We start from the raw sequence: 27,321 nt of genomic DNA, 5'->3' as shown, positions 1-27,321 counted from the left end.
TGAATTTGTTTTGGACAAACAAAAGTTAAAAAAATGACATCAGATTTTCTCTGAAGTCTTTTGATAAATTGCTATAGGGGTGTCTTGGAAACTCACATGCATGTTGTTAGGTATAGAGGGTATTAAGTTGTTGCTAGACATGGAGGGATTTCGTACTCAAGGATCACAGTGTAGCCTGGTCAGATTTCAGGGTCAGTTGGTTTCCATAAAGATCTTGACTTTTGTTTATAATGATTTTCCAAGTTTGTAGCAAAATTGATATTTCTATAAATCAAGACAAAAGTCAGCAAAACATTATTTATCATCATTTCATGTTTAGTGTAAAATGTGAGATTTAAATTCATGAAGTAAAAGTGTTTAGTTTGAACATTATAAATGTCTGAATTACTGTTTAGATAACAATTATGATTGTTGATGTGTTGATTTACTTTTATGATCGTTTGAAATGCTATTGAAATGCTAGTACATTAAATTTAAATGTTGGATTTATTAACTTTCATTTGTCTCAGCAAGTATTTGTTGTTTATGTAAAAGTGATTGTTGTTTATGGCCAAGAAAGGAAATAAATAAACCAAAATTTTAATTTGTATTGTATGTTGGAGTGCAGTCTATCATCTGTTAAGTGTTGTGTCTGAAAGGGAAAACATTCTTTGAGAAACCATAAGATATAACGGAGACATCAACAGACATTGAAGTGCATAACATAAATGTTTCCTGTCTCTGTATACATTGTATTTTGTGAATCAATGTAGAAATTGGCATTTGCAGCTAGCGCTAAATCAACGGACTAATTTCTCTAGTGAACTCTCCTGGGTCCCTCTTTTACTGATCACTGCCTGTCATGGCTGCTCCACACAATTAAACCAACCATAGTTACCAAGTTCTGGTACTCGTCACATGAAAACAAAAGTGAATTTCCTGTCATTTAGAGACATTTTGAGAAATAGCTGTATTGCAAAAGTTGTATAAGGAAAGGCCCTTAAGCTTTCAATTATTTCATTGTTCCCTCATCCATCATAATGCTTGCTCTCACTTAAAAAAACCAGAATGGGTTCAAAGGTCATGTAGTTAACAAGGTTTATCCAGCTAGACTGTCTTAGCGTTGTCCCCAATCATCGTGGAAGTCAGAAGAAAATGGCAGCAAATTAACATGATACTTGAATGAAGATTGTATGATGTATGTTATATAGTGTCCCAGTCTTTATGATGTTTCTATCATCTTACACTTATTTCTCATCATATCTGACATTTATTTACAGTGCTAGGAGATCAGAATAATGAAAATCCAAATTTTAGACATAACCAGATTGACAATGCAAAATAATGTAATTAATAAAGACCTCTGATTTGAGTGTAAAGAGAAAACATATTCCTTAACCACAAAAATATTTTCACTCATGAATCTGTGTCTGTTGATATTGGTAATACAGGCTTGCATTGCTAATATAACAGCACAATTGCCTGTTTTCTGTTTAATTGATTGCTATTGATCCAATATATTGATTATGTTTGTGATGTTATTGATTCTGTTTGTGAGGTCATTGATTCTGTTTGTGAGGTCATTGATTCTGTTTGTGAGGTCATTGATTCTGTTTGAGAGGTCATTGATTCTGTTTGTGAGGTCATTGATTCTGTTTGTGAGGTCATTGAATCGGTTTGCGAAGTTATTGATTCTGTTTGTAAGGTCAATGAATCTGTTGGTCAATTAAAAAGCAGACCATCTTTTCACAAGAAACCAAGTTAAATATCTTTTGTAGTAGTGCTAGCTGCTTAAAAGCCTAACCATAGTCTACAATCAGCTTTAATACGAGAATGGTTTAAAGGTGATGTTAAGGTCACAAAGAGACAAACTCACTCGAGTGGTAAGATGTGATTTTTTTAGTGACATCTTCTGATCTAGTGTGGTGCTGCAGGACAACATTTCTGGAACCGACATCAGATTTGCTACAGCAGTATGACAGCTCAGATCCTTCTGAGGACAAGTTCAGAGGAAGTGTGTCAGTCTCTGGAGCACAAAGCAGACACTTAATGTGACACTGTCTAATAGTTCATATTTAACATTTTCAATCTTTACCCAACTTTTCCTACCATTTGGCTAACATTGGGGTTGTATTGGTTCAAACTTATTCAAGTAACACATTATATGTCAGAAGTGAATTTCTGCTGCGATCAGCATCAATTGATTTGTCTAAATCCTGCCAACACAAATCGTACAGATGACTTCCTTTACGAGGTCTGTAAGTGAATCTCTGTAGAAGTTACAGTATAGTGGTAGACGTCTAATCGAAGGGTACCACACAATTCGCAGTGGAACAAATATTATTTTGAGATTTAAATGTAAATTTAAGTGTCTGTGAATTTACTTCTTGATCATGATTCAAATATGCAGACCAGCATAGTTTTGTACTATTACACTTGCATCTCCTATCTTTCCCTGAATCTCTACAATATATTTTTAATGTCGTTCTGTGATATGTTAACTGAAATCTATTTGATAGGCCCTGAGATCAGTGTAAACATAATTCTCCATGCAAAATGATCATATGTCATGACTGTTAAGTACCTTTTATTACATTTTACCAGGGAGATATTGGATTATATCAACCTAATATAACTGGCACCTTTTATTACATTTTACCAGGGAGATATTGGATTATATCAACCTAATGTAACTGGCACCTTTTATTGCATTTTATCAGGGAGATATTGGATTATATCAACCTAATGTAACTGGCACCTTTTACTACATTTTACCAGGTAGATATTGGATTATACCAACCTAATATAACTGGCACCATTTATTACATTTTACCAGGGAGATATTGGATTATACCAACCTAATGTAACTGGCACCTTTTACTACATTTTACCAGGGAGATATTGGATTATACCAACCTAATATAACTGGCACCTTTTATTACATTTTACCAGGGAGATATTGGATTATATCAACCTAAAGTAACTGGCACCTTTTATTGCATTTTATCAGGGAGATATTGGATTATATCAACCTAATGTACAGTCGTGGGACCGCACAACGCACCAAAAATAGCGTGCGCACCCCGTGCATACATCGTTCACACACCGTCCGCACATCGTCCACACCTGGTGCGCACAACTGTGCGATTTAGCAATCGTTCGCCCCGTTGTGCGCTTCTCTCCGCACAACTGTGCAATTTGGTATCATTTGTAGATCCAAATTACGGAATCACAAAAATACGGAAGGCTTGTATGCGATAATGTACAATGTGTATATACCTGTAATTTCTCATCACTATAATCAAGGTTATACGATTTCACAATGCGTGTTACACAGTATTACATCGACTATTAGGCTGTCAAGAATGGGTTTGGCTCCAAGGTAACAGAACAGGTAAATAACAATTTGATGAGTGTCCGGAGTTTTACCTGACCAGTGCCTGACACACAGAGCTGATATGCGATACCGTTTGACCCTAATGAATAGTATTTGTTATTTGCATTCGTTTGCCTATAGCCCCCCTTCACCTGGATTTTCACACACCCGGCCTTACCCGACGAGTTACGTAAGTGACCCAGGCGGTGAGAAAACTACGGTCCAGGTACATGTACAAAGTGGTTATGTTTACCTGTATACGGGATGGGGTGTAATTTTACATGGGTCGATTAAGTTTGTTTAAAAACACAGAAAACACAATTTCTAAATATAAGAATGTATAGACAGAAAGATAAGTTTATAGATGTTGCTAGAATATAGAAACATACGTAAACATCAAGTTTATATGTTTAAACATGAAACCGTATAAATTGATAAGGCATTCCTCAATTTACACCAACCACGATTGTTATCGCACAACGTCCGTCCATCGTGCGCACATATGTGCGCAAGCAATGATCGGCCAGCTTTTTATCGTTCGCCCATCGTGCACACACTGTTCACACACCGTGCACACATCGTGCGCACACCGCACATCGTGTAACGTTGTGCGATCCCACAACTGTAACTGGCACCTTTTACTACATTTTACCAGGTAGATATTGGATTATACCAACCTAATGTAACTGGCACCTTTTATTACATTTTACCAGGGAGATATTGGATTATACCAACCTAATATAACTGGCACCTTTTATTACATTTTATCAGGGAGATATTGGTTTATATCAACCTAATGTAACTGGCACCTTTCTCATTGTTTTTAGATATCAGAAGGGATATTTGTTGAAGTGTGGAGATGTCATTTTTTATTGTTGACCAATCAAAGAAGTATTTTCTATTTAATCTGAATAACACAATGCCCTGATTCTAAAACATTGAGTACATTTCCTGTATTAATCAGAGTTGTTTACACTGATGATCTGGGAAAGTTATTTCTGTTTACCAATAAGGGTAATGAGTATGTGAGACAGAACAAATGAAGTTTAAATTAGAACTACGATAGAGCAATTTTCTGTGAACTTCTCAAACACTTAACTTAAAAGAAGGGGTAAGATGTTCTCTAAAGGATTGATGTTTGTTGATATTTTAAGCAAAACTTTAAAGAAAAAAATAGACAAGCTGTTTGAAATTGTACTTAAATTAGTAAAGAGCAAACCTAAAGACAAACACAAATCTGCAGTAAGTGAAACATGGACCAGCTACAGCATGAAGTCCTATCGCAAGGTATGTGCAAGGGTGTAAATCATACATTCTGTCATCTACAATTGCCAAATTTGTATGTGAATACCTCCTGCAATTCCAGAGTGTTGTATAGTTAAGTATGGTTTCATGTCCAGTTATAAACAGAGTATTGCTGAAATTTGTCTACAAGCGGCGGGTTATGGATAGCTCACAACACTTTGCCTTTTTCATTGAAAAGGCTTCTTTTCCTGAGCAGTTCATTGCATTTCAACAAAGTTCTCAATGAATCAAGTTTTGTATAAAGAAATAGTGTGGTCCCCCAGTGGACTGAAGGACGGGGCCCAGTTTTGTATAAAGAAATAGTTTGGTCCCCCAATGGACTGAAGGACGGGGCCCAGTTTTGTATATGGAAAGAGTGTGGTCCCCCAGTGGACTGAAGGATGGGGCCCAGTTTTGTATACAGAAATAGTGTGGTCCCCCAGTGGACTGAAGGACGGGGCCCAGTTTTGTATAAAGAAATAGATTGGTCCCCCAATGGACTGAAGGACGGGGCCCAGTTTTGTATATGGAAAGAGTGTGGTCCCTCAGTGGACTGAAGGATGGGGCCCAGTTTTGTATAACGAAATAGTTTGGTCCCCCAGTGGACTGAAGGATGGGGCCCAGTTTTGTATAAAGAAATAGTGTGGTCCCCCAGTGGACTGAAGGATGGGGTCCAGTTTTGTATAAAGAAAGAGTGTGGCCCCCAGTGGACTGAAGGATGGGGCCCAGTTTTGTATAAAGAAGAGTGTGGTCCCCCAGTGGACTGAAGGATGGGGCCCAGTTTTGTATACAGAAAGAGTGTGGTCCCCCAGTGGACTGAAGGATGGGGCCCAATAGGGTCAATTTTTGTTTAAGTTATGTGCTGTTTCATGATTAATTCAAAATCTATAATCTCAACTGAGAAAGTGTTGGTATGAAATGGGGACAGATGAATGTGAAGGCCCATAGACCTACTGTTGTGTTCTTTATGGTTGCTTGTGACCTTTGTTTTGAGCATGTCCATATAAAACTGAGACTTTTGTATGGAAATAGTGAATAGTTTGAGGATGAAGTTGAGTTGTGACCTTGGGAATGTTTTGTTGCTTTGATCTCCTGGTAAGGCTACCAGTGTCTTTATCGAAGAAGAGTAGGACACATTAAACAGTGTCTGTAGATGGTATGATCACAGGAGACAATCCTCAATGGTTAAGGATTAAGTAGTTTTGGAGCTTTGTTATCTGACATCTTAACCACAACGCTACATATGGAAAGTGTCAAAGTGTTACAAACTGTTGATAATAATGAACTTGAAAGCCAGTCAGACAGTAATCTAAAACAGACACTGTTTCCTTGTTTTATCGATGATATGAATCACAACGAAGGTTGCAAATTCAACTTTAAGATCTAGCACTTTTCATGGCTTTTCTGTTTCCAGTTCAAATTCATATTGACTATTTACAAAACTGAAGTGAATCACAACAAAAATAGGTGAACTGTTACACTGTAGTTTTAAATAATGGAATTTCTATAAAGTTTTGAAAAATGATAAGCCATTCTATCTTCAGTCTTTGAGTTGATGAACTTCACAGATTTGACCAGTGTCCTTTTGTCTCCCGTTTATTTTATGTATATCTTGTTCAGACCTCAGGAATATACAATGCCCTGAGCCCATTACTAGACTGTAATGACACACTTTTAAATAATAAATAGACAGGATACTGTTCCACGCATTATTGATTCTCACACTTGCAGTTAAACGGAGACAATGGTTGATTGAGTTTTGTGTCATCAGCTTGAACTACCTACCTGCATAGCCATGTTTATTTTTGGAATATTAAATATTTTCGTTCCTTGTTCATACAAATTGTGTCAATACTTCGCATGGCTATATGAACCAGTCTAGCAGCCTTGGGTATCATATTTGAGTGGCTCAGTTTGAAGTGTAATTTCCCACTTTGAGACTGTTGTTGTGACAGGAAGTGTATACTATGTGTGTATTGATCGTGTTTGGATGGGGAGCACCATTTCACAAACTGTTTCAATAATGTTGTAAACCCTCAAACACATTACACTGGTACATGTAGTAGTGTAGTAATGACAGTTGTCATAGCAATGGTGGTGAACACCGTTTCCAATGACTACCCAGGGGAACTTACTGAGGAGAAGACACTATCAATTATGTATATGGTTTGAAAAAAACCACAGCCATATAAGTATTTGTGGTTTTCAAAGCTTACCTCAGGTGGAACTAAGGTATTACAGATACATTAACAACATAGCATTTCTTTCAGTTAAAGCCCAAAAACCTGGAACAGTTTATTCCAATTGCACACTTGAGAATTGTTTTTAACTGTTTGGTATCCTCCTCTCTCCCAATCTATTTGTTACTCACTAATTTATATCAAACTCTTAGGCGAGTCCTCCACCTAAAAAGACTGATTCGCCTTTGTTTCAAACAAACAACTAATGTTTTATTTCAAACAAATAACTAATGTATTATTTCAAACACTTAACTAAAGTCTTATTTCAAACACTTCACTTATTATTTCAAACACCAAACACCAAAGTGAACCTTGTCTTTATTTCAAACACCTAAATGACTCTTGTCTAGATCAGCATTATCTCTGTTTCAAACGCAATTTAGTGATCCTAATGTCTTGTTTCAAACACTAAGATGAGCCTTGTATTCATTCCTTATACCTAGTTGACCTTTACCTGTGTTTCTAGCACAGAAGTGGTCATTGTTATTTCAAGCTCCTAAGTGACCTTCATCTTTATTTCAAACACTTAGGTGAACCATGTTTATGGAAATATTTGATGCCTGCATTTATTCAAATTCCTGAGAACCATTTTCTTTCTACACTTTTTCTACTGTCACTACATGCAGAATAATGAAACTTCTCTCTTTTTAACTTGAACTAAAATAGCCTAACAGAAATGTATGTTGTATAGACATGTGGTATAGACGTTTTGTCAGTCCCAGTGAGGTTCAGACTAGCTTGTAGGCCTAATCATTGTGGAGTGGTTTTCGTAACGACACTGTAGCTGATCATTGGGAAATGTGGATGTATCGTGCTGAAAGAACCTTGATATGCAAAAAGTAAATAAATTGTAGACAACTGCCTTGATCACTGTTTTTGCTGAATTGCAAATAAAAGCTTGTGTTTAAGCCATCTGCAAATTCAAATTGACCAGACTTCACCATGATCAGTTATGTTTTGAATATTTAAAAAAAAAGGTTAATCATTTAATATATCTATGCTATATTCATATCCAGTGTACGACTTCTGAATGTTGAAGATGTATTTTTTCTTTACATGTATTAAGACACGGAGTAATATCACTGTTATCTGGCACAGAATATAACATTCTGTGATATCCATTGTCAACTCTTTTTTTAACCACCGCCTCTTCTTTTGAACTATGAGGCTTAGAGTCATTATAGCTCACTTGTTACAATGAGTTATCTTGATTCATTTTGGAGGTCAAAAGGGTCAAATGAATTAAAAGTGAAAACAAAAGCAGAAAATAGTTCAGGCTTACATGTTTTGTTTATCATGTAACTATGGAAATTAAAACCAACTACCATAATTAGTATGTTTTTTTGCTGGTTAAAATTTTGCTACTACATACATGTATAAATAAGTACACTGATTCCTACAAGTGATTTTGATAATTTGTTGGCTTTGAGTCTTAAGTTATGATTACACGAACAACAGAATGTTAACAATGTTCTGACAGTACACAAGATGGAGAACATCATATCCATGCATGATAGTATTGGCTGGGACAAAGCTATGTTACCAAAACATGTCCTCAGATCCTGTACCACTCCCTGAAACACGACGTCCACTGATATGGAGTGTGGAACCTTTACCACTCCCTGAAACACGCATCCACTGATATGGAGGGTGGAACCTGTACCACTCCCTGAAACACAACATCCACTGATATGGAATGTGGAACCAGTAGAACTCCCTGAAACACGACATCCACTGATATGGAGAGTGAAACCTGTACAGCTCCCTGAAACACGACATCGACTGATATGGAGTGTGGAACCTGTACAAATCCCTGAAACACGACATCCACTGATATGGAGAGTGAAACCTGTACAGCTCCCTGAAACACGACATACACTGATATGGAGTGTGGAACCTGTACCACTACCTGAAACACAACATCCACTGATATGGAATGTGGAACCAGTAGAACTCCCTGAAACACGACATCCACTGATATGGAGGGTGGAACCTGTACAACTCCCTGAAACACAACATCCACTGATATGGAATGTGGAACCAGTAGAACTCCCTGAAACACGACATCCACTGATATGGAGTGGAGTGTGGAACCTGTACCACTCCCTGCAACACAACATCCACTGATATGGAGTGTGGCACCTGTACCACTCCCTGAAACACGCATCCACTGATATGGAGGGTGGAACCTGTACAACCCCCTGAAACACGACATCCAATGATATGGAGTGTGGAACCAGTGGAACTCCCCGAAACACGACATCCACTGATATGGAGAGTGAAACCTGTACAGCTCCCTGAAACACGACATCCCCTGATATGGAGTGTGGAACCTGAACAACTCCCTGAAACACGACATCCACTGGTATGGAGTGTGGAACCTGTACAACTCCCTTAAACACAACATCCACTGATATGGAGGGTGGAACCTGTACCACTCCCTGAAACAGAACATCCACTGATATGGAGTGTGGAACCAGTACAACTCCCTGAAACACGACATCCACTGGTATGGAGTGTGGAACCTGTACAACTCACTGAAACACGACATCCACTGATATGGAGTATGGAACCAGTGGAACTCCCTGAAACACAACATCCACTGATATGGAGTGTGGCACCTGTACCACTCCCTGAAACACGACGTCCACTGATATGGAGTGTGGAACCTTTACCACTCCCTGAAACACGCATCCACTGATATGGAGGGTGGAACCTGTACAACTCCCTGAAACACGACATCCACTGATATGGAGGGTGGAACCTGTACCACTCCCTGAAACAGAACATCCACTGATATGGAGTGTGGAACCTTTACCACTCCCTGAAACACGCATCCACTGATATGGAGGGTGGAACCTGTACCACTCCCTGAAACACAACATCCACTGATATGGAGTGTGGAACCTGTACAACCCCCTGAAACACGACATCCACTGATATGGAGTGTGGAACCAGTGGAACTGATGCAACTGTTACCACAGTTATGAGAAGCTGAAGTTCTGTTATCAATTTCTCGATCTGCTCTTTAAAATATTCATGAGGACAGTTTCCCTGCAGTTTAAATATTTAATTATAGCTTGCTCTCACCCTGATGTGGCTGACATACTGTCATGACTACAGTAATCATCCAACTTCCATTACATACTTGTCATGTAAATGTCTTCGTCTGATCATCGGCACTTTGATTGGGTGTATATATTACCTTCATTCTGACAAGACAACATCCAATCATGAGACATACAATTGTCATTATATCACAGCTTTCTTTGTTAGTACAGATGAGTTTTGGGATCTTTTGGTTAAATGCTACTGTTTAACTCATTCACCCCTGAAGACACATTGGAACTCTTCAAAAGTTCAGGGGTGAATGAGTTAATTGTGTTATAGCTATTTATTGAATGACATGAGATTTTGTTTACAACACAATCAAAGGTTTGAATGAAGTTTGAATTCTAACATAATTTTGTGATATACCAGGTTATGCCATTATGGTAATTTTGATGGGGAATTATGAATACAAGATTTCAAGTTACACAAAAAAGCAATTGCATGATAGAATGTCTAATTTGATATCTTTTCTCCTATTGAACCCAGAGGGAGTAGGAGGGGTGGACTCATTATACAAAGTAAACTACAATTTTCATTGTGTTGAAATCTATATTACTTGGTTAACTAAAACAGTATCACTTTGGATTGTAACACCTGATTGACTGATGTATTGACTAGGATTGACCATGTTCCTGTGGTTGTACTTATCATGTATTATATGGAGGATGAAACATGATATTTTTTCATATATTTTAGGTGCAGAATCTGATCCCGGTGCTGAGACAGGATACAAGCTGAATGGTGCTACAGTCAGAAACGGATCTGTTCACAAAGACAAGGCTCCACAGGATGCTGAACGTATTGAGTATCCAAAAGACTCTGACAAACGTAAGCTCACACAACTGTTTGATGCATTTAAGGTGCAGAAAAAGACGGACAGTCCTGAGAGGAGGCTTCAGCAGCAGACGTCAGTGCGTAGGGCAACCTCGCGCAGATATGGCACAGATAGCGAATCGTCAAGTTCCTCGTCAGATGAGGATGTGTCATCATCTCTTCCTTCTTCAATGTTAACAACAGTCTCTGTGCAGAGTTCTCCGGCGTCCTCTAGGGTGTCTGGGAATAACACATCAGAATACGAGGAGATACATGTTAGTGATTCTGTGCTCCATAAAACTTCAGAGAGTGTGAACAGTAGTCCTCGGAAATCCTTACAAAGAAAACATTCATATGATTCAGATCAGACAATACATTCAGATGATGCACCATTTTCAAAAAGTAGTACAGAAACTCAAATAAGAGTTGAGGTCCATTCAGACGCCTCCTCAACACAAAGTGCAGACATTTGTCGACCGAAAACATCTCCATCAAAAAGTGCATCATCCAATTCTCAAAATAGCTATAGCAAGGTACGACAATCAAGCAAAGATGGCTATACAGGTGTAAAAGTCACAAGAAAGGAGAGCTCTTCTTCACAGCGTTCAACATCACCAGAGATGGGAAGCATGCGACATGTGCAAGTTTCCCGACAATCTGTTCTTCAACCTGGGAGGTCACCATCTCCTTATTCTTTTGATAGTATTCCGTCTTCCCATGCCAATTCCCCGTTACCCAGACAACGGATTTTGGATCAAACTTTGGATTATCCACTTCAAAAATATTCTTCAGAGGATACAGACTCATTGTCAAGGTTTAGTGGCACAGAGTACAGTGGTACAGAATCATCCTCTCACATTCGAGAGGGCAGTAGTGGGGGAGACGATTTCATGATGGATGACATCTCAAAAGTTAAATTTCATAAGTTGTCAAAGAAAATGGAAAGTTCAAGATCCAGGTCACCACATTCACCAAACACAAGTAAGTAGACGTTTAAAAAACTTTCTTATTTACATGATACAGGGTTTAAACACAGTAATCTCATTATTAATCTGGCTTGGCATTTTATTTGTAATCTGGAAACATCTAGAACCTTCTAATATGGCTGGGATAGCTCACTGGTGTATTGTTTGCAAATAGTATTTTATATGTGTCCATTATCTCTGGTCCATACTGTTGCTGGAAGGTTTGTTAATCCAAATTGTTGTACAAATTCAAGTTCATTGGCAATCATCTAATTAACTTATTTACCCCTGAAGACACATTTGGACTCTTCCAATTCAAAGGTAGGAATAGTTCATTATGAAATTCCAGGGGTGAATGAGTTAAGAAAAAAATAAACAGGGAGAACAAAACAGGGAACTCAAGGTCTATCTTACGTTCTATATTAGTGGAAAGTTATGACAATTCACTAGGAATAATCCATTTTGTATAAAGTTGCTGTTGAGACCAAAACAATGTGAGATAAAAGTGGGTAGTGATGATTGAAGTTACATTACAGCAGTGGTAATGGTGGATCCATGTCTGATGGCAAATTACTGCAGAATTTAATGGAAATAAAATGTACTTGTCAAGTTTTCATTTTTAAAGCACATAAAAATTTTGCTGATGAACTGTTTTATTACCTTTATTTTATCCATATCTGAGGTAAGATCGTTTTATGAACAAAATGAAATAATCAAAATACATCTTACATGAAGTGTCAAGGTCACATTATATCACTATGAGATTGTGTTTGTCGATAAGTCATGAAATCACAATCAGCTGATGGAGTAAAAATAGGTTTGGCTATTTAAGGTTTGCTGTAGGCTTTTCTTGTTTCTGAGACACTGAGTCATTCAGTCAAGAGTTCTGATAGCTGCTGTGTAGATCCCTCTAACGTTGACTGTATAACATTTCCAAATTTTACAACAGTTAATATTTAACAGAATATCATGTTTTTTCCTTGTTATAAATTGCTGCAGAGTCAATAATATGATTTTTTTAATTAAAAAAGCAGTTTTATTTTCCAACAAGACTTGCTGAATTGTATTTGCCTGATGTTGTGTGGCTGAGTTTTACCTCTTTGAACCTTCACTGTACCTGTAACGTGTTAACATTCTCATTATAACTAATTTTATTGTCTTGTCCGACGTAATTATTGTTTGTGAGTTCAACTAATTTTCACATCTTATTATTGTAATTTTAAAGTGTTGTAGTTTGTGATTTTTGTTTTGATTTATTTGATATTAATTTTCTGAACACAAAATCACATATGGTTAGCTTAGCCCACTTGAGCTCTTGTTCTAAACCTCAGAAAGCCTCAGCCACTGAACCCAAAGCCTGCTATTTCTGTTCTACATTAGCACTGCCAGCTGTGGTGTAAACTAGCTATACCTAGTAACTGACCCATCTCCGTCACCTGTTGACAAATTGCTAAACTTGAGATCATTTTTATAAGGCAGGTGATCTTCCTTTCCTGATGAAAATCTTCTGCTTCTGGAATGCAAATTTCCAGGTTAATGAGCACAATGACTTTTGTGAAAATCAGTCCCCATGAATACATATATGTATATATTGTTGTCTGCATCAACATAGCCAGGATTGTTTGACTCTATAGAAAATCTTGGTAACTTTTTAGGAAACAAATGGTTATCAAAGCAGTATTTTATTTATTATTTTGTAAAAATTTCAAAAAAATGAATAAAGAATCAAGGAAATAATTCAAACATATTTCAAAAAATATTCTCAAACTAAAATGTGTCATCTTTTCATCCCGTCTTTTCCACAGTAAAGACTTGACTGACTGTTGGCACCCCTTCCCCCCTATATATCCATATATATCCCATTATAACACCTCAAGAAATGTGGTCAGTACAAAAGATTAACAAATGACACCAATTGGTCTGTGAACTGGCCCTATGTATTCCAGGGAAACTTGTATAGTGGGTGCGCTATGCTACCTTAACTGCCAGATTTAGAGCTGTGAAACGCTTTAAAACCTTTTTTGCAGACTATGCGTCTGTAGACGGTAATTCATTTATTTGTCTATTGAACAAGCAAACAGGATTTATAATGATAAACTTGGTATTTTTGTTACCAGTAGTAAAGGCCTGCATGCTCTTAGTCTATAAGTATTATATGTGTGTTGCTAAGACAACCTCCAAACGTGTGTTTTAATGGTGACTTTGGTATATAGTTACCTAGTGCAGCATTTATAGTAGCTCCCCTAGTTTTCTAAATGTGCTCTAGAATTCACTTCTTAACCAGTGTTTTATTTTATACCCCGTCTATTGCTTTGTTTTGATGGTACACGCTTTAATATTCCTCTACAAGCAATTTACAGAGAAATTCCTTTATGGTATTGACCTTAATACACATCAAAGCATTATCTTAGTGAAATTAGTAAACAAAATTTGCAAGAAACTCATTCGTACATTTAAGTGTTTTTGTTGCACAGCCTCTAAATAAATCTATCAGTTCAAAAAGAACTAATACATGTAAATGAGTCCCTGTTGGAAACTAGTCCTTCTCTCATACAGGTGCTGAGAAAGTAATCAGAGATCAAGTCAGGTCAATGCATCAAATTTAAACTTTAACAAAAATTCACAATTGATGTTTGTTATTACCTGAAAGAAATGGTTACCCTAGAAAATACAACATTGTTCTTGCAAATATGTCTGCTCAACCATTTGGAAAAAATAACTTGTTTGATATATTTAGTTTAATAACCCAAAAGAAACCATCCAGAAGGACAAAAAAGAATGTAAAGAATAAAAACCATATTTTGCATTTATTGGGGTATATTACCAATTGCTTACAAACACCTTCTTCGAGACATGCTATCATATTTTAATTTTAACGGTATAACCTTAGAGTGTATGGATTACTACAGGCTAACTAAATTTCATCACACATCCCCCAACCTCCTTGTAAGTGAAGGCCAATAATACTTAGAAAACTGCTCCATTCAGACTGGTGGTTATGTAATTCAATGAAATGTTCAAGCGTACACTGAATGCCAAGTTTGTTATAAATGTTTCTGAAAGGCACTTGTAATCAGGAAATGAGTCTCTACATCCACATTTATAAAAACTATTTAACCAATAAGCACTCAGCTTATAGAAACATCAATGAATTATGTTCGACGATTGAATCCAGTTACCTTTGATGCAGAATTCTATTTCTACATCATTACTACTAACAGAATTATTCAAATTTCATTTCCTTTTGTTTGTTAGTTAGGAACGGATGTAACAATCATCATTGAAATAAGCTGATTTCCTTCTGTTGTGTGATTCTTTTATTTTTCTCGTTCTGATCAGTCTATTACAGTTGATAACAAAAGAATCCCATTCCAATTATATTTCACATGTATGATTGTCTACATATCCTAAAGCTTAATAATTAGCCAAACAAACCAACAGTTAGTATGATTAATACAACAGTGATAATCTAAAACCATGCTGTAAAAGTCATTGATACATTTGATAACAAGCAACGTTACAACTTCATTAACTAAAACTGTGTTAAGCTTGTTATTGATATTGACTTTTTGTAGAATGTCTCTCATGAGTAATTAGGTACTGATGCAATGATTCAATACAAGCCTCTTATAGATATAATTTTACCACAGTATATTATACTGATGTTTACCACAATGTATTTTACATTATATTGATGTGGATATAGAAACAACAATGGCTGCGTCCACCAATAACCTATTAAATCTTATTAAAAATCATTTATATCATAGAATGTTTATCCTACAATCCAGGATATGAAGACATGATTAGTTTTAATAAAATCAAAATGGAAAATAGGTGATGTAATTTAAATGTTAATCGTTTTTTCCTCCACAAGTTACTGCTTCATTTGCATGTTAATGTTGTGTTTGTTGCCAGGTTCCTCTCTACAGCTTGAAGAAGGGGGGGCTAACTGTGGTAGGGTCGAGGCTGTGGTGGGCCGTGATCAGCTCACACGTTCTGAATCCCAGTCAGTCACAAACGTCCCCCAATCTCTGTCACAGGTAGAGGGAAATGTCCCCCAACCTCTGTCACAGATAGAGGGAAATGTCCCCCAATCTCTGTCACAGGTAGAGGGAAACAACCCTCAATCTCTGTCACAGGTAGAGGGAAACATCCCCCAATCTCTGTTACAGGTAGAGGGAAACATACCCCAATCTCTGTCACAGGTAGAGGGAAACGTACCCCAATCTCTGTCACAGGTAGAGGGAAACGTACCCCAATCTCTGTCACAGGTAGAGGGAAACGTACCCCAATCTCTGTCACAGGTAGAGGGAAACGTACCCCAATCTCTGTCACAGGTAGAGGGAATCATTCAGGCTCAGCAGACCTCCACTCAGTACTCAATGAAGATCTCTGACTGTGAACCCATTGCCCCAGCAAGAAGAAAAGCCAAGATTGTGATCACTGACCCTATTATCCCACCAAGGAAGAAAAATTACACAGAACCGAAACCAGTAGCCCCACCAAGGAAAGAAAAACATTCAGATGACACAGATCTTATTGTCCCACCACCGAGGAAATCAAAGCATGTTAAGGAAGCAGAATTGGCTGTTTCACTAAGGAAATTACAGAATCCTGAGGAAAGTGAACCTGTAACTCCACCGCGGAGATCTAAGGTGACAGTAGGTTTTGAACCTATCTCCCCTCCAAGAAAATCAAAGAATGTTGACTTAGTTTGCCCATCAGGTTACAAGGTTGTCCAGGACCCTGACCCAGTCGCCCCAGTATGGAGGAGAAGTATGAGAAGAAGTCATGAAGATGTTCCTTCCCCTCCATCTTCAGTCCCTTCTTCTCCTGTCAGTTTTTCTGGAGAGGATTCCTCAAGTGAACGAAATTTGTCTATCAAAAATGCCAAGCGTCTCTTTGAAGAGAAAGAAAGGATACAGAGGTTGGGAAAGTCACCAAGAGCATCACCTAGAGGAAACCATGATGCCTTCTTCAATGACAGGATTTGGCAAGAAGAGTCCCTGGGGATGCCATCAACACCTTCCCCAGCCCCAGATGATGACTTTGAGGCATTGTTTAGTAAAGCCATAAGTGACCTTGAAGCGCCAGAGTCTCCACTACCAAAAATACGGTCAAGATCAGGGTCAATGAGGTCAAGGTCAGGCTCAAAATCAAAGAAAAGACCAGTGTCTGGGGAACTTGAATCAGATTCAGAGTCCAGGAAAAGAACATCTACAGGTGAACTTCCAGTGGTAAAGGAGCCTGAGGGCGAAGGGCTGAAATCTACAATGTTACCTGTCATGAAGGAACCAGTAAGTGAAGAAGTAATGGATTCTATACAAGAACAGCAAGTTACTTCATTACCAACTATTAACATAATCCTGGACAATACCGACATGTCACAAAAATGGGATCTTGAGCCAGAGACAGAATCATTGGTTATTGAGAGCAGAGCTGAGGGACCTGACAAGCAGTCCTCACAAGACATTGAGCCCAGTATGACTAGTGACACTTACATAGAAGGCAAGGAAAAGTCATGGGGTCAAAATGAATCTGATGATTCTCCAGTAGAATCACTTGATTTGAAGGTGAAAGCCAAAGGTCATTGGGGTCAAGATCCTGATGATGACAACCAGTACCAGTTTTCTACAGAAGAACAAGAAATAAATGCTGAGAGTGAACAATCTGTGTCCTCCAACTTATGGCATTTTAAGGAAAACTCTACAGAAAATGACTTCAGGGAGGCTTTTGGTTCACCATCAGAAAAAAATGGTCAGTTTCTGGAGGTGAGGACCACTGTGCGGGCAGCCTTGGGAGAGCAGTCCCTGAGTGACACATCCTCAGACATCTTGAGTGTAATTGCTGAGGATAGTGAGCCCAGCGAGACCAGTACTAGAAGCTGGGATTCCGGTGGTAAATGTAGCACTGTCAAGGCTGCGTCAGGAGTTGACAGTGATTGTGATCGTACCATGGAACGTATTCCCGTAGAAATGATTCTTGCAGCTGCTCACAGTCGTATTGAAGATGTGGATACTGAAAAAGAGTCCCCCTATGTAGAGGAATCTATTGGGCAGGTCAAGGGAACGGTAACCTATATAGAGGATAAAGAGGATAATGATGTGGCAGTTGGTTACCATGGTGATGAGAAAATGAAGACAGATATGGTTTACAAAGAACATGAGAAAGCAGTTTGCAGTGAACCTAAGAAAGCAGAAGTTATTCCTGTGGCAGGCACTTTGTTGGCATTAATAAAACTAACGAAGAAACATCAAGATGACGACATGGGGGTGCAGAGACATCTGGAGCCAGAGGTCACCATCAAGGACACACCACAACTCGAGGCAGAGGGTACAGTCAGTAAGAAGGTATTCCGAGAGAAACTTGTCAAACAATGGTTAGAGGCAGAGGTTCACAGTTCAGAAGGTTCAAGTGAATCCAAAATACAAAAATCTCTCAACCAAGTGTCTGATCCACAGTCCTCCCACAACCTGACCCTTGACCCCTACCACACAGGCCAATCAAGCACCCCAGGGACCCACCCACTTGATTCCACCCAGATACCAGTCCTCCCTATTGGCTCTCTGACTGACACAGATTCAGGTATCACCATTGTTTTGATTCTGCTGAAATTTATGATCAGCTAAGTGACAAGTGGTGAGGGGGACCTTCTATCTGCACTCCTTCCCAAGCACACTTATTAACCTCTTTTATCTTTCTTTAATGTGATTTTGTGACTAACATATTGTTATTTAGAATAACTTTAGAAATTCCTTTGGTTATTATACTTTTCTACATGTCTTTCTTTGTGATTTTGTTTTAATCATTCATTCATTATAATCCTGATAAAAGGTAGTTGTAGTATTTTATATATATATGTTTTCTTTTAAATTCATTTGCAAGAAATTTTCATAAATTTTGTAGAACATAATCAATTTGTTATTCAATTTTTGGTAACTTTTTATATTTTAATTAATTTAATTTTCAGATTTAAATTAATTTTGGAAATATTTTTCAGTGTTTTAGCGCAAGTTGTTAACTTGCAAGTGAAACCTATGCTTCTCTCAGTAACACTAACACAAGTAGAGTACACATGTTGGGCTCAGTTCTGCAAAGATGTGTCAGCTTATTGACTATTAACTCTGAAATAAAAAGTTCCTTTCTGAAATTCCTAAATTTTATAACAATTATTTCTTTCCTGTCTTTGATCATTTACTTTTAGTTGCTCCACATTTGGATTTATTTTAATTTCAATTTCAATACTTTGCATTATAATATTGATTAGGTTTTGACCATCTTTGAAAACTAAGGCCCTGGTCTTTTAAAAGCATATTGTGATGCATGCTGGTATAGATTATGATGCATGTTGGTATAAATTGTGATGCATGCTGGTATAGATTATGATGCATGCTGGTATAAATTATGATGCATTCTGGTATAGATTATGATGCATGCTGGTATAAATTATGATGCATGCTGGTATACATTATGCATGCATGTATGGCATATTATGCTTGCAGGGTTGCATTCAGAATCAGAATTTAAAAAGTCAATATTTAAGTCGACTTAAGCCAGGAAATAGGATAGATTTTAAACACTAAAACATTGTGAAGTTTTATCTCTTTAACTCATTTACCCTTACATATCTAAATCCGACTTGCCCAGTCTTTGATTTGTTAAGGTTCATATGTGACTATAGGGGTGAATGGGTTAATAACAAGAGTGTAAGATGATGATGTTTACACCTCATAAGTTACATTTTAATGGTGATGTTTATACCACATGGTTTACATTTTGATGGTGAAGTTAACACCTCATGAGTTACATTGATGATGATGTTTACACCTCATGAGTGACATTTTGATGGTGAGGTTTACACCTCATGATTTACATTGATGATGATGTTATACCTCATGAGTTACAGTTTGATTGTTATGTTTACACCTCATAAGTTACATTTTAATGGTGACGTTTATACCACATGGTTTCCATTTTGATGGTGAAGTTTACACCTCATTAGTTACATTTTGATGGTGGTGTTTAAACCTCACGTGTTACATTGACAGTGATGTTTACACATCATGAGTTACATTGACAGTGATGTTTACACATCATGAGTTACATTGTGATGGTGATGTTTATACCACATGGTTTCCATTTTGATGGTGAAGTTTACTCCTCATGAGTTACATTTTTATGGTGATGTTTATACCTCATGAGTTACAGTTTGATTGTTATGTTTACACCTCATAAGTTACATTTTGATGGTGGTGTTTAAACCTCACGTGTTACATTGACAGTGATGTTTACACATCATGAGTTACATTGTGATGGTGATGTTTAAACCTCATGAGTTACAGTTTGATTGTTATGTTTACACCTCATAAGTTACATTTTGATGGTGGTGTTTAAACCTCACGTGTTACATTGACAGTGATGTTTACACCTCATGAGTTACATTGATGGTGATGTTTATACCACATGGTTTACATTTTGATGGTGAAGTTTACACCTCATGAGTTACATTTTGATGGTGATGTTTACACCTCATGAGTTACATGTTAAAATACAGCCATCAAGTGCACAAGTCATGTTAAGTCTTAAACCATTGATTGTTAAGACTACAGACATCAAGTACACAAGTAATGTAAAGTCTTAAACCATTGATTGTTAAGACTACAGCCATCAAGTACACAAGTCATGTTAAGTCTTAAACCATTGATTGTTAAGACTACATGCAGACATCAAGTACACAAGTAATGTTAAGTCTTAAACCATTGATTGTTAAGACTAAAGCCATCAAGTACACAAGTCATGTAAAGTCTTAAACCATTGATTGCTAAGACTACATGCAGACATCAAGTACACAAGTCATGTTAAGTCTGAAACCATTGATTGTTAAGACTACAGCCATCAAGTACACAAGTCATGTAAAGTCTTAAACCATTGATTGTTAAGACTACAGCCATCAAGTGCACAAGTCATGTTAAGTCTTAAACCATTGATTGTTAAGACTACATGCAGAGATCAAGTACCCAAGTAATGTAAAGTCTTAAACCATTGATTATTAAGACTACAGACATAAAGTACAAAAGTAATGTAAATTCTTAAACCATTGATTATTAAGACTACAGACATAAAGTACAAAAGTAATGTAAATTCTTAAACCATTGATTGTTAAGACTATAGCCATCAAGTAGACAAGTCATGTTAAGCCTTAAACAATTTATTGTTAAGACTACAGGCATCAAGTACACAAGCCATGTTAAGTCTGAATCCATTGATTGTTAAGCCGACAGCCATCAAGTGCACAAGTCATGTAAAGTCTTAATCCATTGATTGTTAAGACGACAGCCATCAAGTGTTTTAAGACTTTACATTACTTGTGTACTTGATGCCTGTAGTCTTAACAAACAATGGTTTCAGACTTTACATTACTTGGGTACTTGATCTCTGCATGTAGTCTTAGCAATCAATGGTTTAAGACTATAGCCATCAAGTACACTTGATGGCTGTAGTCTTAGCAATCAATGGTTTAAGACTGTACATGACTTGTGTACTCGATGTCTGCATGTAGACTTAACAATCAATGGTTTTAGACTTAACATGACTTGTGTCCTTGATGTCTGCATGTAGTCTTAACAGTCAATGGTTTAAGACTATAGCCATCAAGTACACAAGTCATGTTAAGTCTTAAACCATTTATTGTTAAGACTACAGCCATCAAGTGTGCAAGTCATGTAAAGTCTTAAACCATTGATTGTTAAAACTACATGCAGACATCAAGTACACAAGTAATGTAAAGTCTGAAACCATTGATTGTTAAGACTACAGCCATCATGTTGGTAAAGCACAAAACTTGTAAAGACTAAATCCAATGACTGAACCATCGATTGTGATCCACAGGTCGTGTAAAAAGTAAAGCCATTGATTGTGGATGCAAATTTGTGAAAGTTGAGATATGAAGCGGTATGAATTATTTAACTGATTGACTTTGTTTGGATCCAAACAGAGTTGCTGTTCAAATGCAGTCATGCAACTGTTGTTAAACCTGGCATGTCTAGATGATCTCAGTGTAAATTTATGGTCCATCTAGATAGTTCCTGAATAAATGCTCCTCGGCTAGCCACTCAGTAGACATCTGTCAAAATGTCTCAAGTCTGGAGTCAGGTCCAGAGGAAACTCTGGCTACTCCGCAGCGTGTCTATCACCGCGATACTCTGGTAACACATGCTCCCTCACCTCTCCTAACACGGCTGTAGCTTCTTTATTAACTTCCAGGGGAATATCCTACATTTCTGGAATCTAGGTTACATCTATATATATATACTTTCCAATGACGTTGATCCAGAGTGATAAAAAATGTGAAAACTTGGACGCTGTAACATTTTTACACATAAACAAAATAGGGCTCCTATGAGTGTAAAGTATTTTTATTTTTACTGTGATAAAAACCCATGAAAATGAGATTTCTCTTTTGTGGCCTGGCTCCTTAGTACGATTAAACAAAAAACGTAAGCATGTTCTTTTTCTATTTTGAAATAAAACTGGGTTGTAAGAATATTTTCACAAAACCTGTAACAAAATGTCTGTTACTATATATGTTGTATTCCTTTAGAAAGGAAAACTGCTATAAAGGGGGAAAAATAGTAATTCCTTTTAAACATTCTGATCAGGTTGTTAATGATCTCTTAAATTGACGTACATGTGAAGTTCTGTTATAAACAGCACAGATAAAGTAACATGCAATCACTACAAATGTCGGCCAGTTGAGAGCGTAACCATATCTTAGGTGCAGATATCTGGATGTTTGATAAGCACACTGTTATATGTGGAGTGACATATAACCGCACCTCATGCTTCTGGTGACGAGCAACTTCCGAGCACCTTCCGACAATGCAGCGATGAAGTAATTAAAACCTTTCTTGATGTTGTCATCTGTAATCACTTCAGACTGGATAGATATGTTCATGAACTGCATGCTGTAAAAACAATTGGACCAGAATCGCTTATTACTTGCTTGAATCCAAATTTACGTCATGAATATATGATCTAAAGACCATCAAAGACACTATTAGGACACATTGATTATTTCTCATTCCGTATAGCTATTCTGGCACATTTTCTTAGGAAAACGGCAGATAATGGTTCTCGACTTCCTGATATCTTTCAAAGTTTAAGTGCATTTTCAGGATTGTCTAAGATTCATTTATAAAAAAAGAGTCAGGAAAGATTTTCACTGGCTTGCCATCAGCTTTTGTCTTCTGTTTTTAGCTTTTTGCTTATCTTGAACATTGTTCAATTGATCCCTGTTTTAAATGAGTGATTTTTTTTTCATGCTGCTGTATCTATTGCTTTCAAAAATGATATGCACAGGATCCTATTAACAGCACATATTGATTTCACTTTAAAGCGTCACAGAGATTTAATTTTAATACGAAGGGATGAATAATCGGAGGGATTTTATTGCCTTTGCAGAGAAGGAGGTACCACCTAAACTGTCCCCGCGAGCCAGCTCTGAGGGATCAGGAAGCCTGGAGGATAGTGGTCATGTCAGCGGTACATCCACACAGGATAACACACCTGAACACCGACGTACAGATAGCATACAGAGTCAGATGTCAGTGCCCTCTACGTTGTCAACAGTTACCGACGTCAGTAATGTAAGTGTCATTTAGAAATAACACCAACCTCCACTAGGGAACTGCTTTTGTGTTGCCATAGTTTCCCGACGTTTCAGTGGCTTCCTTTTGTTTATAACCATCTGGGTATAAGGGCTGTGTGAACAATATGGCCTAGTGGTACAGTTTTAGCTTAACTGGTTGGAAAGTTGTGGAAAGGCATTTGTCTGTCTGCAAAAGTTTTCTATATATGGGCATCTGCAAACAAATCCTTGTTTATAGAAACCTATTATGACAACTACTACATAGTGACATGTCTGTAGAGTAACACCCTCCCTATAAAGTCACCTACCTGTCCATTTACTACTACATAGTGACATGTCTGTAGAGTAACACCCTCCCTATAAAGTCACCTACCTGTCCATTTACTACTACATAGTGACATGTCTGTAGAGTAACACCCTCCCTATAAAGTCACCTACCTGTCCATTTACTACTACATAGTGACATGTCTGTAGAGTAACACCCTCCCTATAAAGTCACCTACCTGTCCATTTACTACTACATAGTGACATGTCTGTAGAGTAACACCCTCCCTATAAAGTCACCTACCTGTCCATTTACTACTACATAGTGACATGTCTGTAGAGTAACACCCTCCCTATAAAGTCACCTACCTGTCCATTTACTACTACATAGTGACATGTCTGTAGAGTAACACCCTCCCTATAAAGTCACCTACCTGTCCATTTACTACTACATAGTGACATGTCTGTAGAGTAACACCCTCCCTATAAAGTCACCTACCTGTCCATTTACTACTACATAGTGACATGTCTGTAGAGTAACACCCTCCCTATAAAGTCACCTACCTGTCCATTTACTACTACATAGTGACATGTCTGTAGAGTAACACCCTCCCTATAAAGTCACCTACCTGTCCATTTACTACTACATAGTGACATGTCTGTAGAGTAACACCCTCCCTATAAAGTCACCTACCTGTCCATTTACTACTACATAGTGACATGTCTGTAGAGTAACACCCTCCCTATAAAGTCACCTACCTGTCCATTTACTACTACATAGTGACATGTCTGTAGAGTAACACCCTCCCTATAAAGTCACCTACCTGTCCATTTACTACTACATAGTGACATGTCTGTAGAGTAACACCCTCCCTATAAAGTCACCTACCTGTCCATTTACTACTACATAGTGACATGTCTGTAGAGTAACACCCTCCCTATAAAGTCACCTACCTGTCCATTTACTACTACATAGTGACATGTCTGTAGAGTAACACCCTCCCTATAAAGTCACCTACCTGTCCATTTACTACTACATAGTGACATGTCTGTAGAGTAACACCCTCCCTATAAAGTCACCTACCTGTCCATTTACTACTACATAGTGACATGTCTGTAGAGTAACACCATCCCTATAAAGCCACCTACCTGTCCATTTACTACTACATAGTGACATGTCTGTAGAGTAACGCTCTCCCTATAAAGTCACCTACCTGTCCATTTACTACTACATAGTGACATGTCTGCAGAGTAACACCCTCCCTATAAAGTCACCTACCTGTCCATTTACTATTGCTTTATGTACATATAATACAAACTTATGTTCCTTCATTATGGGTCATCATTTTCAGGAACTCCGTTAGACAAACAAAGATTTCAGTCATGTTGTATCATAGTAGTTTCCTGTCACTGACAGTTTTGTTTAATCAACTCAATATACCGTAACCTGTTTTAAAAGACCACCGGTCAGTAAAGACCATTTGTCTATAAAACTACCTGTCTATATAAAACACCTGTATAAAGACCACCTGTCTATAAAGACCACCTGTCTATAAATACCACCTGTCTATAAACATCACCTGTCTATAAACATCACCTGTGCATCTTTTCTTGGACATTTTTCATACCATTAAAATTGCAGCATTGCATTGGCATGAAAAATTGTTTGCTTTTAAAGGCTACATGATTTTTTCGTTTATAACCTGAGTTCCTTACTAAGTTCAGATAAAGACAGTCTTGAGATGGTAGGACCTATTTAAAGTGCAATCCCACTGAAATGTCCTGATTGGACACGGTAGCGTGATACTCCAACAGTAGCGTGACACTCCACTGGTAGCGTGACATTCCACCCAGTCCGATTACTCTGACAATGGGCTTAATAGAGGTGCATAGATAAAGCGTTCATCATATCAAAGTCGTTTGTAGAGAGGCACAGAACATCAATAGCATCATATTTATTTCAATAGCAGTAATTTGATACCAAAACTAAAAATTGGCTTGTAGCAGGATATGGCATCCATGGCCTAGACTGTCTGACATTCGTTTTGTCTCTTACGAAACTCCCCCTTATCAACATCAATAGGCTGTGTGTTCAACAAGTTTACTCAAATTGACCATAATGTGTCCTAGGGGAGGCTGGTGGTATCTAGGCTGTACATAGCAAGCTGCCACATCACCAGTAAGATACCAGCGACCAATAAAACAAAGCAAATCTGCAGACCTATAACACATAACAAATCATAAAGCAACTAGTTAATTGAAAAATGTCTGATGGACACTGAGTATATTGTAGAGCAGATAAAAATACATGTTTACCCATGGATGTAGACATTACCATGTATACCCTGATAGTCAATGGCTACGAATAGGAAAAAAATACTCACTAAAGTGCTGAATATCTATAGTGTGGTAATGGTAGCCTTAACACTTTTTACCAGTGTTCTATTGTGAGTTCAAAATGTTAGATATCTTGTCTTTGCAACAACAATATCAAAAGAACCATGTATGTTGGTGAATGGTTTGTATGCCCATGAACATTTGCATCTGAAGAAGATTCAGAAAGAAATGATGGGAAAAGTAACATCAGATATTAATAAAATAGGGGTGGGAATAGTTACAGCAGATCTAGGTAAAATAGGGGTGGTAATAGTAACAGCAGATCTAGGTAAAATAGGGGTGGGAATAGTTACAGCAGATCTAGGTAAAATAGGGGTGGGAATAGTTACAGCAGATCTACTAGGTAAAATAGGGGTTAAAAAAGTAACAGCAGATCTAGGTAAAATAGCGGTGGAAATAGTTGCAGCAGATCTAGGTAAAATAGGGGTGGGAATAGTTACAGCAGATCTAGGTAAAATAGGGGTGGGAATAGTTACAGCAGATCTAGGTAAAATAGGGGTTAAAATAGTAACAGCAGATCTAGGTAAAATAGGAGTGGGAATAGTAACAGCAGATCTAGGTAAAATAGGGGTGGTAATAGTAACAGCAGATCTAGGTAAAATAGGGGTGGTAATAGTTACAGCAGATCTAGGTTAATGGATGGGACAGCAGTAGATACAAGCAAGAAAGGATTGGAAGGAAAACAGACATTCTTAGCCTATATAGTTGTAATTTTTCAACTTCTGTCTCATCACAAAAAAAAAGTGCATCCTGATTAAATTTACTCCGATAGATTTGGAGTGGTATTATTGACTCATAGCTATCAGAGAACTATCCCCCTTCCTTTTCCCCAAAAACAGAATGTGAGACTCTTTTCAGCATTTCTTGCTAAAATTGATGACTGCTATATTGAATTCCTCTAGTCATGCCACCCCTATAATCATTAGCAGTAGACTGCAGACATCTAATTTTGATAGATTTAGTAACAGTATGTCAACACCGATGGTAAATTGATGTATAAACTCAAAATATAGGTCAGAAATGATACTGGTAGCTGCCAACAACGATCTGACTATGTTTGTAGGCTGATAACATGTCTGCCTGTTTGTGTGCACCAAACAACAGTCTGACTATGTTTGTGGGTTTATACACAACAAAACAAAGAATTAAAGTTCAAAAATTTATTGAGTCTAAATTTAAAGTAACTTGTTCAGGTTATATTAGTTATCTTTTGGCATTCTTAGGGGCTGCTCTCTGTTACTT

At 37.5% G+C, this 27,321-nt stretch overlaps 1 protein-coding gene across 3 annotated transcripts in view; it reads left to right on the top strand.

Moving 5' to 3' along the window:
- Positions 1 to 27,321, top strand: part of LOC110467183 — a 124,770-nt gene that overhangs the window by 82,234 nt on the left and 15,215 nt on the right. For all 3 annotated transcript variants that reach the window (XM_021524156.1, XM_021524157.1, XM_021524158.1), the window contains 3 exons: positions 10,687 to 11,784; positions 15,687 to 18,356; positions 23,232 to 23,416. In XM_021524156.1, the coding sequence (XP_021379831.1) occupies positions 10,687 to 11,784; positions 15,687 to 18,356; positions 23,232 to 23,416 (3,953 nt within the window). The remainder of the gene's footprint in view (positions 1 to 10,686; positions 11,785 to 15,686; positions 18,357 to 23,231; positions 23,417 to 27,321) is intronic.

Source organism: Mizuhopecten yessoensis, unplaced genomic scaffold (assembly GCF_002113885.1).
Source record: "Mizuhopecten yessoensis strain PY_sf001 unplaced genomic scaffold, ASM211388v2 scaffold11165, whole genome shotgun sequence".
Classification (NCBI taxonomy): Eukaryota; Metazoa; Mollusca; class Bivalvia; order Pectinida; family Pectinidae; genus Mizuhopecten; species Mizuhopecten yessoensis.
This window is presented reverse-complemented; position numbering and strand designations above follow the sequence as displayed.